We start from the raw sequence: 14,248 nt of genomic DNA, 5'->3' as shown, positions 1-14,248 counted from the left end.
TACATTTGCTGATCGTGAAATATGTTATAAGCTATGAAATAGAGTTGAATAATTCTGTATCAGTTTACCACTTTAAAAACTATTTTTAATATGTTATACGCCATTAATTTTATTTTCTCTCATCATATTTTTCTTACATATAAAAGTTTTATTCTTTACAAACAGTACTTTAAATTTACTTAAAAAAATTTTAAAAAAAATTTATTTATAAGATAATTTATTCAAGAGTATTTCAAAAATATCACACAATAAAAACTTTTAAAACATATCATAAAGCTACAAATTTAAAAATTCGGAAACATCATCTGGTTTGTATTCCATGACTTTTTTTTTCTAAATTAACTTTCAACTCTAAAAATAAATCATCGTTTTTAGTGCCCTGGTTGCTAGCAGAGGTTTTGATGGTCTCTCCTAAGGGGTTTCTTCGACACAAAGCCTGTGGAAAAAATTCTGTACCTCCCAAAAGTGGCCATAAATAGAGGAGGTTTTTCCTGGATGTTTCGCTGTATGAAAATTAAAATAAACGAACGGCTTTCTAAAAACAAAAAGTGGGCCCACACGTTATGCCTATGTCTGTGACCAGTGGTGACCATTATTTTTACCCTATTTCGAAAGATTTCAACTTTTGCTTTTTTGTGATCCCTTACCCTATCCATTACTGATGTGGATGGTTCTGACTATTAATTGAGCCACTCAGAAGCCAATGCGGTTAAGTCCATTTTTTGATATTTTCTGATTTTTGGAAATTTTGATGAAATAAATAATAATCTTCTTAGTTACTAAAGGATTTACTCGTTAGTTACTTTTTTCTAGGTTAGACAGCAATTTTTTTAATAGCTTCTGAATATATTATATAATAATTTCAGAAGCCATTGTGAATAAGTCCACCTTTTATCAATATTTTTTTGCATAAACTTTGAAATAAAAATTAAATTATTCTTCTTCTTTCGATATTTGTTGGTAACACTGAAAAACAAGAAATTCATAGTAACCAGGGTTGCCAGACGTAGTACTTTTAATACTACGGTAGTATTTTTTTAACCAAAAAAAGGGGTATGGTATTTTTTGTAGTATTTTTTTAAAATGTGGTATTTTTTATTTTTTTAAAATTTTTTTTTCATTTCCTGAAACAAAGAAAAGTGCCACTTTAGTTTTGAAGTAAAAAACAATTTTTGAAATAATCCAACAGTTTATTTTCTATTAGTCACTGTATCTAGTGATGATTGAGAAAAATCAAAGTTCGTTTATACTAGAAGACATAAATTTCTTATCTTTTTCAACTGCCAAAAGGTATAAGTCCTAAAATTTTTAAGATGCTGCCATTATTTCAATAAATACTTACGTTTTTATTTACACATCCTGTACATATCTTGTTTTTTTGCAGAGTTTACACCTCGTAAAAAGAGTTTATATACTTTTCTAATTAAATTAATAAACCAGGAATTTTAAAAACTAATGTATCAAAAAACATTAATTTTCTCAATTGTTGTGTTTTGGACTTAACTGCATTGGCTTCTGAGCGACTCAATTGAATCTGTTTTTATACATTTATAATTTGTAATATACTTATGTTTTATTCAATTGTTTTTTTTTTCCTTAAAGATCAACGCATCAATATTGATGTTAAAAGTATTAGAATATGTCGACATTTTTGCAACAAAATTTGGCAAGGCTTTAGATTGTTTACAAAAGCAATTGAAGAATGTCCCAAAGAGCACTTAACTCCCCTGTCTTCAGAAGAGGTAAGTATTTTATAGTTAGAATTCAATCTGATTCTGTATAGTACATACAGAACAGTACATAATACAAAGATTTTTTTGCTTACAAAATTTATTTGATCTAATTTTTTGTGGTTTTTCACTAATGTAATTAAATTTTTTCTTACTATAAAAGGAAAGCTGGCTTTATAACTCACAATTAAATAATATTAAATTTAGTGCTTCATGTTTCAGGCATCTGGACACAATATATTTAACATTATTATTTATATTCCTCATTGTAGGAAGTGAATATATATGTTATTGAATAATAAAATGAGACAAATTTTAAGTTGATTAAAAAAGAGAAAATAAATATATTTTTTTAGATTTAAAGTGAATTACATAATGCGTATCATGTACTAAATTTCTATCACCACTGGAAATTCCCTCCATTCTCAAGTGATTCCTCCCTTTCCTTTTAATTATAATAGTCGTTATATTACTGTGCCAACAAAAAGAACACACATCTTACTTCATTACATCTATCGAAAATATATCTAAGAAGAAATATTAACTATCTGTTTGATGAAAAAATTAAATAATGATTAAAAGTCATCACAGAGTTGATTTTGTTTGTGAAGGATGAGATCTCTATTATATTTTATATAACCAGCATTGTATAGCCAACCCATTTTTGTCTTTATCAATGTTCTACTCCGTAGTCTTGTAATTGTGAACCTAACTCGTAAGACAAGAGAACTTCTGGATCAAGCATTAAGACAAAGCGATCTTTGTGCAGGACTTTTTGATTGAATTAACTTGCATTTGCATTACATAGATAGGAAAGCGACGAAAATTTCACCTAGTTAGCCCTACCGCCAGAGTATTTTCATCCATGATCAATATATCACTTGGATATTTTTATGTCAGAACTGTGGTCAGTGCCAGACAGGAACACAATTTGCATTGATCAGCCATCTCTGGGATTCAAACCTGGATCACTTCACTGGGTAGCGAGTGATCTATTCCTTCAGAGGATGCTATACTGTGGACGGAACTTTTCATCCCAAATTCTGTTTCACTTGTATTACTAATTTTTAATTTATAGTAGAGAAAAAGTTAGTTCAGCTAAACCTAGAACAAGCCAAGAAATTTCAATTACAGAGAAAAAAAATCAAAAATATAAAAGTGCAAACAAATTATTGAATGTAAACTTCCCCATTGCTTAAGTCCTAAGTTATTGTCTCATAATTTGTTTTAATTTTGATACTTAAAAATTTCTTTTCAGTATTTGGAACTTTATGGTTTACTCTAGGTTCACCGAGTACTCATTTTTCTATGATTTAAATTATTTATGGAAGTGAAAGAGAATTTGCGATGAAAAGTTTCTCCCATAGTATAGTGTCCTCCTGAGCCACCATGGCTTTAGGCCTGTTTGATTTTAAGTTCACTGATAGTACAACTTTTCCCAAAATTTTTAATTAAACGTTCAACTTAAAAACGAGTCTCATTTAAAATTTATTTTTTATTTAAATTGTTTTTAAACATAAATGATCATATTTCCTATATTTGTTTCTAGGTGCATAGCTTGAAAGAATCTGATATTGATCGTTGGATTCTGAGTCGTTTAGCTGGATTAGTTTATGTTGCCAATTCTAATTTTGAGTCCTATAATTTTCATGTTGTGGCAAGCGCAATAAGGCAGTTTTGGGTTCAAGGATTTTGTGATGTCTATATAGTAAGTAACTGGAAAAAATAATTATTTTAAATTGGATTGTTTTTATTGCTTATTTCAATAGAACTGTAACTGTTTCCTCATTTTTATGTCTTTATAGTTTATTATATAAATAGCAAGTATTTTATTGAGATGAAATTTGCCTAATAAATAAGATTTTCATATTAGGCAATCAACATTGGCATGTTTCTATTGTTTTTTTTTACACATTTTTTGAACTTATGTATATTAATGCAACAAAGGTTTACCAACTGTATCGCTTTAAAAATTTTAGAAATTTCCTTGCTTATTTTTACAATAAACCATTTGGTTTTAGATGTATATCGATATATTAGATGTATGTAAATTATATAGATATGGTGGTGTTAAATGTGTACAGATTATATATAGTGTTAGATGTATGTAGATGTGTTGTTCATCTATATATTTCGATTACAGAAAATGAAAATATTTTCATTTCTAATGTTTTGTAAATTTATTTTGAAAGGTGTTTATAACTTGCAGATTTTTTTGTAAAAAAATATTGTATAGGTTATCATGGAAAATAAAGAGTTTTCAAATTCGTAAATTGCCATTTTTTTTCTTTAAGTATTCTAATTTTTTAGTTTTCCGACCCTGTAGTCATTCTATTTTTTAATCATTTTAGTTAAAATTTTTCCTTAGCTTTTATTTTCATGTAAAATAACTAAACTGGTTGACATTTTTTCCCAATTTTTTTTTTCCTATCTAAAGCAGAAATTTTAGAATTATATTCCTTCTGCTATTTTAAAAAAAGTCAATTCAAAGCAGACCGTGTAAGCTTTTTATGCCAGATTTTGTTTTATGAAGAGATGTTACACATAACACTTTTTTAAAAAAATTGTTAGGGTTATAAGTGAAAAAATAATGATTTACGTAATTTTTTTAAATAAAAAATTCAATAGGCCCCTGTTTAATTATTTTTTATACTAATCATTTGAAATAACTCTCCATTTGTCAAGTTCATAAAAATTTTTTGAGTTATAAATGAAAAAATAGTGATTTATGTAATTTTTTTTAAAAAAATAAATAGACCCATGTTTAATTTTGTAACTAACTGATTGTGAATTTCGTTTTGAGTAAAAAGTGTTTAAATTTACTTAAAAAAACTGATGTAAGTAAAAAAAAAAATTTTTCTGTCCAAAAATGTCCTTTTAAACTAAATATTCATTTAAGTAATAATATGAATGTCTTTTCTATTCTAGGAATATGTGAAGTCAGTTTTACAAGAAAATGATGAGCGTCGCCTCTTCTTATGCCGTGTAATGCTGACTTGCATTGAGACATTTTTGAAGGTTATTTCCCCCATGATGCCCTTCTTATCTGAAGAACTTTATCAAAGATTAGCTGCAATTACTAGCATTAAGCCAAACTTCAGTGTCACAACAGCTTCCTATCCAAATTTGGATGAGGTAGAGTTGAGTTGTTTCAGCTCTTGTAGCATTAAAAAAATCTATTTTTTGTTTTCAAAATAAAGGTTTTTATTTAATTGTATTTTTTCTAATATTTTCTTTCAAATGCAGTTTGCAGGATGGCGAAATACTGTTTTGGAAGCAAATGTCCTGACAGTTATTGATTTGATAGAAGGATGCAGATCCCTGAAATCTCGACACGCAGTTACAAAAATGACTCCTGCTGGTCAGTGATGAATTTTTTTAAAATTAATTTGAATGATAATTCTTACTTTATGTAGAATTGTATAATTATTATTATGATAAAATTTATATTATTTTGTCAAACAAAAGGGTCTATAAATTCCACAGTTCACATTGCCACAGCGCCTGAAAATTGTAACGAAATTCAAAAGCAAAAAGTCATTATGTGACTGTTCCATAACATGCTGGCTCAGGGTAGGGAGCATTTGCCTTCCTATGAGGTGAACCGGGTTCGAATCCCAGCGATGGCTGGTCGATACGAATTCCACATCCGGCTTGCATCGACCACAGTGCTGACATAAAATATCCTCAGCGGCAGACAGATCATGGGTTAGAGTCCCCTTGTCATCCGACTAACCGTGGGAGATATTCATGGTTTCTTCTCCTTGTAACGCATCTGTAGGTTAGTTCCATCCAAAAGTCCTCCACAAAGGCAAATTTCTCCCGATACTTAATCCAAGAATTCCCTTGTCTTCTGGATTGGGTTCAAAATTACAAGGCTGTGGTGCGTAAACCCAAAAATCAGGTCAGCTGCTCAACGAGGGTTATAAAATGAAGTAAAATAACATGCTGGCTGATAGATCCATGGTCAGATATGTTTTTCCAATTCTAAGCATTAATGCTAGCTGAAATAATAAAAATCATTAAATAATTATATAAGTACACTTAATTTTATTTATTTTAAGTTAGTTTAATAATATTTTATAACTGATTTTGTAAATAAATACTTACATATAAAGATAATAATATTATTTTTAAATGTAAGTATTTATTAACAAAATCAGTTATTTAATTTCCTTTATTCACTGTTTGCAAATTATTTGCCTTTTTCCTACATATTGTTTTTTTTTATCATTCATTATTTTTTAATCTGCGTTCATAATTTATTTGTTGATGTCACCCAAGTTTTCTTAGTTATTTACGCATTTCACCTTTTTGTATTGATACTAAAAGTGTCTTTATGAAAATAATGGTAGGTTACACTTTAGCTTAAACTAATTGGATGTTTAATAATGTTAGCTATCTCTTTATATTTTAGAAAAAATTGTATTTCCTTGATTTTAGGGAGGTTGAACATTTTATTAATAAATTGTTATGTAATTGAAATTCTATCTCATTAAAATAAATTCTAAAAACCAAGTAATTGAATTGCATAACTCTTTCTCTGTAAAAATACGCACAGATTTCCATAATGGGTAACTTGGTACCTAATGGTTTACGGTATAGTTTTTTTTTTTTTTACAAAATTGTTCCTAGATATCTATTGTAGCTCTGTTTCTGTAAGTTTCAACTATTTCCAAAACAGAACCAAACATAATTCATCTTGCTTGTGGCTATGAATCATCATTCAAAAATCTGATTACTACCCAAATAGCTAGAACTATTAAATTTTAACTGAAGCTTTGTGTTATATGACTATCCTAGATGCAATTTCTTCTTGGTTTTTTTCAATGAGAATGTATCCTCAATATACAAGCGCAATAATTTTTTTTTTTGCCAGCCAAAATGTCGACCTTTTTCTGACTAACTACTATGCTCGAACATCAACAGGAGTTCTGTGGTTCAAATGTTTACTAAATTTTGTTCTCAAGATTTATTTCTTTATCATCAATAAAATTTTAACCGCTGACATAAATAAAAACAATCAAACCAAACTAGACATAAAACCAAAAATTAGCAAATTATAAAGTAGTGAAAACTACATTTTTAAATGAACTAAAAAGGAGACAATTATAAAATAATGAAAAACACGATATCAGGTGGACTAAAAAGGAGAAAATAATTCTATTTTATAATATTATATAAATAACTTTTTTTTAGATTCTAAAACAAAAATCTCATTCTGCATTATTTTCATTGTTTACTTCAAACATTTTCCAAATGCCTTTCAAAAGTAATGTACTCTACTTGTTTTATTTTAGGTGTGACAGAAATAAAATAATTTTTTTTAGGTCCACTTGAAAAATATTTATTTAAATTTTTTTTAAATTCTTTCTTTTTATTTTACCTTAATTCCCTTTGTTGTTTTCGATACTGAACAAAAGTCTCTTACTTTTAAATCTGAGACTTCATTATTTAATTTTAACTCCTTTATTTGAAATGTTGTTCTAATATTGACTATTTTAGTGGTGATTACAACAAATGAAGAAAATACCCTGAATGCATTGAGTCCTTTTGGCAGTTTCATTACTACTCTCGCCAAACTGGAATCTGTGACGTTTCATCTATCAAAAGAGGAATTCATTAGTCAGCCATCACAGGATACATGGGTGTGCCAAACATGTGATCATGGCATCACGCTTCTAATGGATATTGGGGTTTGTATTAGAATGTTTGAAACATTGAACTCATTTTAAGTTATTTAACAAGAACTGCGTACTAAAGTAAATGCCAAACATTTCTGAAAATTTAAAAATTTAATAACATAAATTTTTTTTTCTGTTCTGCTAAAGAAACCAGTTATTTTATTTTGCCCAAATTTTAAAATTAGTGTCAAAGTTGATCAACAGATGGAGCTAAAAAGTTTGCAACAGTGTTTTTCTGGTGCTTATCAGCCCATTTAAACAAAAATATTAATGACGGAGTCCTATGTTATATTTTTTCTTCTGGCAGCACCACATTGTTTATGCAAATTGTTGCTATTTTGACAATATTTACAGTTTTTTTTAGTTAACATCACCATCAGATGAGGAACTATTGAATTTAATTTCGAAAATCTATGACAAAAAATTTCTTTGTTTCATTAGTAAAACATGATTTGTTTATTGTTTAGATGGTTTCAGAATCATTATTAATACTAGTAGATTGTATTGCTTGAACATTCCCGTAATTGTATCATTCTCACTATTAATACTAAAATGATTAATTAATTACTAACTTTATTAAGTTTGTTGATTCTTAAGTGTGTCTTTTATCATATATTAATGTTTAATTATGTAATTTAATTCAATTTTCTTTTTTCATAAACTTATCAAACATTTTTAAACAAAGCTGAATGTGATTAAACAACAATTACAATTTGTTTATGGTTGCATCGTTTCTTTGTGTACTTTTTGTTATTGGTTTTCAAATGGATTTTTTATTAAGTTAAAAATGTATAATTTGTCAGATCTTTTGAATTTAAATCAGCATTGCTGTTTTACTTTTTAGGAAAAATTAGGTTTTTTAATGTAGGGTTTTTAATTTGCTACAAAGTCACCATTTATTAACTTTATAAAATTTCAAAGTTTTGTAAATATCATTAGATCAAAAGTTATTTAAAATATTGTCTAAAGAATAAATGTATGGTGTTATTAAGTCTAAGATATTTTTCTTGTTTTGTGAGTTTTTTTTTTTGTAACATCAATTTTTCTAGTTGATTTCACATATTTTTGTTTTTCTGTATATATTATTGTGAATTGTACGAAAATTTCCAGGACAAGTACTGTTCAGCTAGTAGAAGGCAGATATAAGTTTATTTTGTAGGGGAAAAAATGAGGTCATTACTCAGTTCAGGAGAGGGTTTAAATTATTCAGATGTTTAGATTTCCCTCGTATAAGTATGTTCATAGGCAAAATGTCAGGGAGACATGAAGGGACAAGCACTCCTTCAATAATTTTCCCTAACTTCAGAATTTTTTCTGGAAAAGTTTTAAAAAAAAAATTTAAATAACTGATAATTTTAGATAGTTTATAAATGTTTTAACCAAATAACATTATGATTATCAGTTTTGTTTAAGTGGTATTTTAAACACTATTTAACCTATTGTTTACAGCACTCAGCAGGGTGGAGGCTGTTATGTTAGTCGATATGTGGTATCAGCCATAAGCAAAAGATTAATAATAAAATTTTTTAAAATTGATTCAATAAGTTGATTCGTTGATTAATAGTAAAATTATTATAATGTTATTAAAATGTTGATTAATAGTTCATAATAAAATTTTGATTTATAATAAAAATTTTTAAATAATTTTTTTAAACAGTTTTCTTGCAATTCAAACTCAAAAATTTCAATGCAGCAAAATTTATGTATTATTTTTAGTTTATAATTGTAGTTAGTAGCTATTTAGTATATTTTAAACACAGTGCAATTTTAAATTGTATTTATTCTTTAGCATTGTCTAATAATTTTTAAAGACAGTTTTTCTTACTGTTTTTAAAAGTTTTTAGCTCCTTTTTAATTTATTTTGTGAACTAACATCCTGTTTTGAACTAATTAATATTCTGACTCAGATCAAATGTGAGGCAATTCATTATAAATTCCATTTTATGTCAAATATTGTATTTTTATTATTAACCAATTTTAAATGCACTGTACAATGTTTTGGCATGTTTCCATATAATGTGCTCTAAACTATTTTATTTGATTATCAAAAAACTTTCAAAGATTTGGCACTGGACTTGAAAGTAATGTATAAAAAATAAAAAAAGTGCCAGATTAATAGGCACAGTGAAATTGTTAGTTTTTTTAGATTCTAAGGGCATCTGATTGAGCTTAATTATAAATATGAACTAGGATGGATACAATTCTTTCAATATATTTATATCATGAAATACATGGTGTACGATCAATTTTAAAAACCAACTATATTTTAAAAGAAACATTATGTGCACCCCAAATATTTCTTTCATGCTATGCAATTGATTAGGTCTTATGTTCCCTTATAGTTTGAATTAAAGTTCATTTTTTTTCTATGTTTTTTTTCTTTCTTTTTCATGATTTTTCAAACTTTTAACATTATTGCATTAAAAAAAACTTTTCTTGATCAACAGGAAAAAGTGGACATTAAAAGTAATACTGTTGACAAATTGAGCAAGATCCGTAAAGAACTTGACAAGCTGAACAAAATGTTGTCTGACAGTGGCTACAAGAAAAAAGCTTCTCCCCACGTGAGAGAAAAAACAATGGCTAAAGTATGATGAAATTTTATTAAATTATATTTGTAATCACAGTGAAACCTCTGTTAAATGGACACTGATTGGACCGAAAAAATTGTCCTATTACGAGAGTTGTCTGGTACGAGAATAATGACTTTTTACATCGCAAATTGTTTTTAGAGATGTTGTAATGATATATAAATATTTAAATAATCTACAATAACTATTTATTTAAACTTTAAAAAATACTTTTTTCAATACAAAAAAAATATATATGAAAAAGTTTGATATTTATACATCATTTTAAATGTCACTAATAAGAAATAAAGTTTTTCTATTTAAACACACATTCAAATTAGTCATATGTCACTTCCTCAGATGGTTTACCCCCAGCCTAATACCTTCCAATCACTTGATAGGAAACATGGTGATACATTCTTGAAGATTCCCATGATGAAAAAAAAGAAGCAGCAATGCAAGCTTCCGGAGCCTATGGAGATCTTCATCACTCACTATTGATCATCTGTCAAATGTTTGAGTAAATGTATGAACACCTCAATGACTAGATTTCTGCTCTCTCTTTTTAACCCAGCTGTGTAAACTACAGTCTCCAAATCGATTAGAAGTCAAAAAGAATTTTCAGTGGGTACGACAAGGAATTGAGAGCATATAAGGTCTCATAGCCAGTATTGTTCGCATGAAAAGATCAAGAGATGCTGCTGTCTGAAATATTTCACAGGAGCAGCAACATTTTCTCTCCTTTCTTTGTAAAGACAAAGGAAAGTGACAAAATTCTTTAGTAGTGAAATAACTTAACAATATTTTTAATTGAGTATGAAGCAAAAATTTATGTGCTTTAAAAATGGTGGAAAATTGCATAGTTTTCCTTAGAGTTTAAAGTGGAAATTATTTTCTTCTTCAAATTCTTAAGCATTGATGAAGGGGTGAAAAATTGCGTTTCAGAGCATAAATGACTGTCCGCTTCAGGTTACGGAAGCGTCCGCCTTATTGAGAAGTTACACAAGGGTTTATTCATAGAAGATTTACAGAGAATTGAAAACATGTCCGTAATGAGAGGCATCCTTTTTGTAGGAGTGTCCATAACATGGGGTTTCACTGTATCTTGAAACTTGATTTTTTGTAAATGGTTTTACTCCTTTGATAGTCAGATACATAGAAAGTCACATTTTGATCTGTATTTTTTTCCACATTGAAAAATTAGCCAAATTTTATCACTTTCTATATTTTGCCATTCAACGTATTGATCATTTTCTATAGTTGTTAGAGGATCAAAGGAGGTATAGTACTTTCTCTTAATAATTAAAAATTTTGAATTTTTTCTCTATGTTACAACTTGTGATACTTCAAAAATTTTCTTAAAGCTGTTTTAATCCATTTCTGGCCAAAGGTGCAGAAATTTTTTTTTTATTAACACTGCGACATATATTTTTCACTAATTTTATTTATTTTATTGTTGTTATTGTGAAGGGTTCTGAAGACATCTATGAAACGTTAGTAATTCAATTGGAGTTAGCACTTTCTGTTGAGAAACTTTACTAGTTCCTTAATTTGAAATGTATAATTATTCCATTTAAGATTAACCATATGTCTTTATGATCTATTAAAGATGCAAGTTCTATAAATAATGAAGGGCAAAGCCTCTAAATAATATAAATGATTTATTCAATGAATTGCTCATTAGTGCATAGATGCACAATTTTATTTTTAAATAAAATGTCATTTTTCGAGCACGAAATTTTTTTTAAATGTAATGTAAATGTAATTTAAATAAATGTAATTTAAATAAATGAAGCTTATTTCAATGAGAATGACAGCACATTTTATACAATTAGTATGCTTGGCTTTAAATAGGTGGGGGGGGGTTGCAACTCAATCAATTTTACTTCACAAAATAGATCAAAGTTTACTAACTTGGGCCATCATAGAACCAATATTTATAAATCTTGATCAAGTAAAGGAAGAAATAGGTATATGGTTATCAATCAGAGTATTTTGCCCAAACAGATTTTGTGTTGAATCGTCAGATATGCGCTAAATATTTTATAACTATTGCTCAATCTATATAGGTTTTTCCAATTCAGCTTACATTTTTTCAGCCTTAATTTATTCTAAGTAGGTATATATAATTTTTCTGAATTATTCAGATCTATCATGACAAAATGTAGACAGCCCAATCTCGGTCCCTTGTTATATGTTCTCATGGGACTTTTGTTAAAACCATTTTGAGTTCTATTAAATAAGGATAAATGGGGTCATATAGGTAGCCTTGCATATATTGATGGACAGAAATCTTATCTTGTGTTACTGTGAATGGCCAAAATGAGTGATTGTTGACTTCCACCGGTGAATGTTGACAATCGCTTTGGTAAATGTCCAAAATATATACTAGGTCTAGTTAAGCGCCACTGCCCGGTATACATTTGCCTTGTATGCCCTACATCAATGTTCTTTTTTTTAGTTTCAGTGCCACTGCCCATTATGCATTTAACCGGTACTCCGAACAGTGATGTTTCTCCTAATCAATCATTCCTCAGCAGATATTAAAATATAGAACAAATATAATAATATCAACGAATGAATAAATATCAAATCGGATATAGCAAATATTTTGGACATTCACCATAGCGACCATATGATTCTTGACGTTCTCTTGATTTCGGCCATTCACGTTAACACGTATAATATATGCATTTGTCAGCTCCTTTGAAAATAACACTTAAAACAACAACAACAAAAACACATCATCTTAGCGCATTATATACTGAGATCTGTTATCACCTTCTCTATCACTCCCTACCTAACAGATGAATGGGGACATTTAGTAGTTACTCGAGTGTCTCTTAAAATATCCTGGTGACTATGTGATTGTTGACATTCACCAGTGAAAATCAGCATTCTCCTGATTTTGGTTATTCACAGTAACATGTGCCCCAAATGTAGGCCAACGCACGACTAGAACATCTTCTCCACTTCGTGGAGCTTTTGTACAAGGACTTTTTAACCACACCTCCTATTGTTTATGAATTTTTTGAGGATTCATGACCTCATGGATAAGGCCTAGCTTGCAGCTAGATCTTAAACAATCGGTCACAACACAACAATAATAAAATAATCAACATCTTATAATGCATGAAAAAATTGGAGTCAATATTTTACAATCATATTTATTAAATAATTTCTCTGCTAAAGCTCATAAGGATGCTAATATGTAATCTTTAATATTGGCTTATAATCTTTAAATTTTTTTTTTTGGATCTCTGATATATTTTCTCTAATATGTTTATCATTTTAGAAAGCTTCATTGGAAAGCGAGCTTCAGAGACTTTCAACTTTTTATGGTAAGAGTGAGACAGAGAAAAAGAAGGATTCTTCATTCTCTTGAAACAATGTTGCACCATTGTTGAAACTTTCATGTAAAATATCATTGTTGTAACTTTGCTCGTGTGTTACAAATTAGTTGTGCAAAATGATGTCTAGTCAGAAAGATGCATCTACGATATCATTCCTTTACAGAGCATCTACAGAACATTATTTTGAAAGCAGCCTGAAACATAACTTTTAATTTTTTTTCATATATTAACAGAATTCGTATAATTCTGTCATGCTATTTTAGTTAAATATACGATGTTCTGTAAGGATCGTCCTAAATGCATATTTTTACAATTCTTGTCAAAAATGAAGAAAAAAAAAGTAAATTCTGAATTTCAGGAGTAGCAACTCTTACCAAGCCAAAGAACAGAAATCTGATCAATTAATGGTAATCAAAAATGTTGGCAATAATGGAAAACACTAAAAAAATGTAATAATATATCCAATGATCTACAATACAAAGTATACGATGGCTGCATTTGATTTCTTGTCAAAAATAAAAATAATAAAATCAAACCTATTGAAAATTCCAAACTGAGGCAAGGGGATAAATAAGGGTATCAAAACCAATTGAATTTTTATTTGAAAAGCCTTATTTATTGGTTTGACTATTAAAAATCAAATTAGCTCTAAATTATCATTGTTATTTATATATGTAGATTTTGTTGTTATGTATGTAGATATGTAGATTTTGTTGTTATATATGTAAATATGTAGATTTTGTTTTGTGTATCTTGGGGGTTAATTAACGCATTTCGATAAAATAAATTTTTAAATATAGATTCGAGCATTTATTAGATATCTAGTTTTAAAATAGTAATAAATGTTTAACTTGAATTAGTAAAAATTATATATTAAAAGTAATTTTAGACATATTTTTATTATATTAAAC

The 14,248-nt window shown here is 28.2% G+C and overlaps 1 protein-coding gene across 1 annotated transcript in view; it reads left to right on the top strand.

Moving 5' to 3' along the window:
- Positions 1-13,755, top strand: part of LOC107439216 (valine--tRNA ligase) — a 43,977-nt gene extending 30,222 nt beyond the window's left edge. The window contains exons 19-25 of the mRNA XM_016051733.3: positions 1,603-1,742; positions 3,280-3,438; positions 4,659-4,865; positions 4,977-5,091; positions 7,236-7,426; positions 9,862-10,002; positions 13,280-13,755. Of these exons, the coding sequence (XP_015907219.1) occupies positions 1,603-1,742; positions 3,280-3,438; positions 4,659-4,865; positions 4,977-5,091; positions 7,236-7,426; positions 9,862-10,002; positions 13,280-13,369 (1,043 nt within the window). The 3' untranslated portion in view covers positions 13,370-13,755. The remainder of the gene's footprint in view (positions 1-1,602; positions 1,743-3,279; positions 3,439-4,658; positions 4,866-4,976; positions 5,092-7,235; positions 7,427-9,861; positions 10,003-13,279) is intronic.
- The last annotated feature ends 493 nt before the right edge of the window (positions 13,756-14,248 follow it).

Source organism: Parasteatoda tepidariorum, chromosome 6 (genome assembly GCF_043381705.1).
Source record: "Parasteatoda tepidariorum isolate YZ-2023 chromosome 6, CAS_Ptep_4.0, whole genome shotgun sequence".
NCBI classification, from domain to species: domain Eukaryota; kingdom Metazoa; phylum Arthropoda; class Arachnida; order Araneae; family Theridiidae; genus Parasteatoda; species Parasteatoda tepidariorum.
The sequence above is the reverse complement of the archived record's forward strand: the minus strand, read 5'-3'. Positions and strand labels throughout refer to the sequence as shown.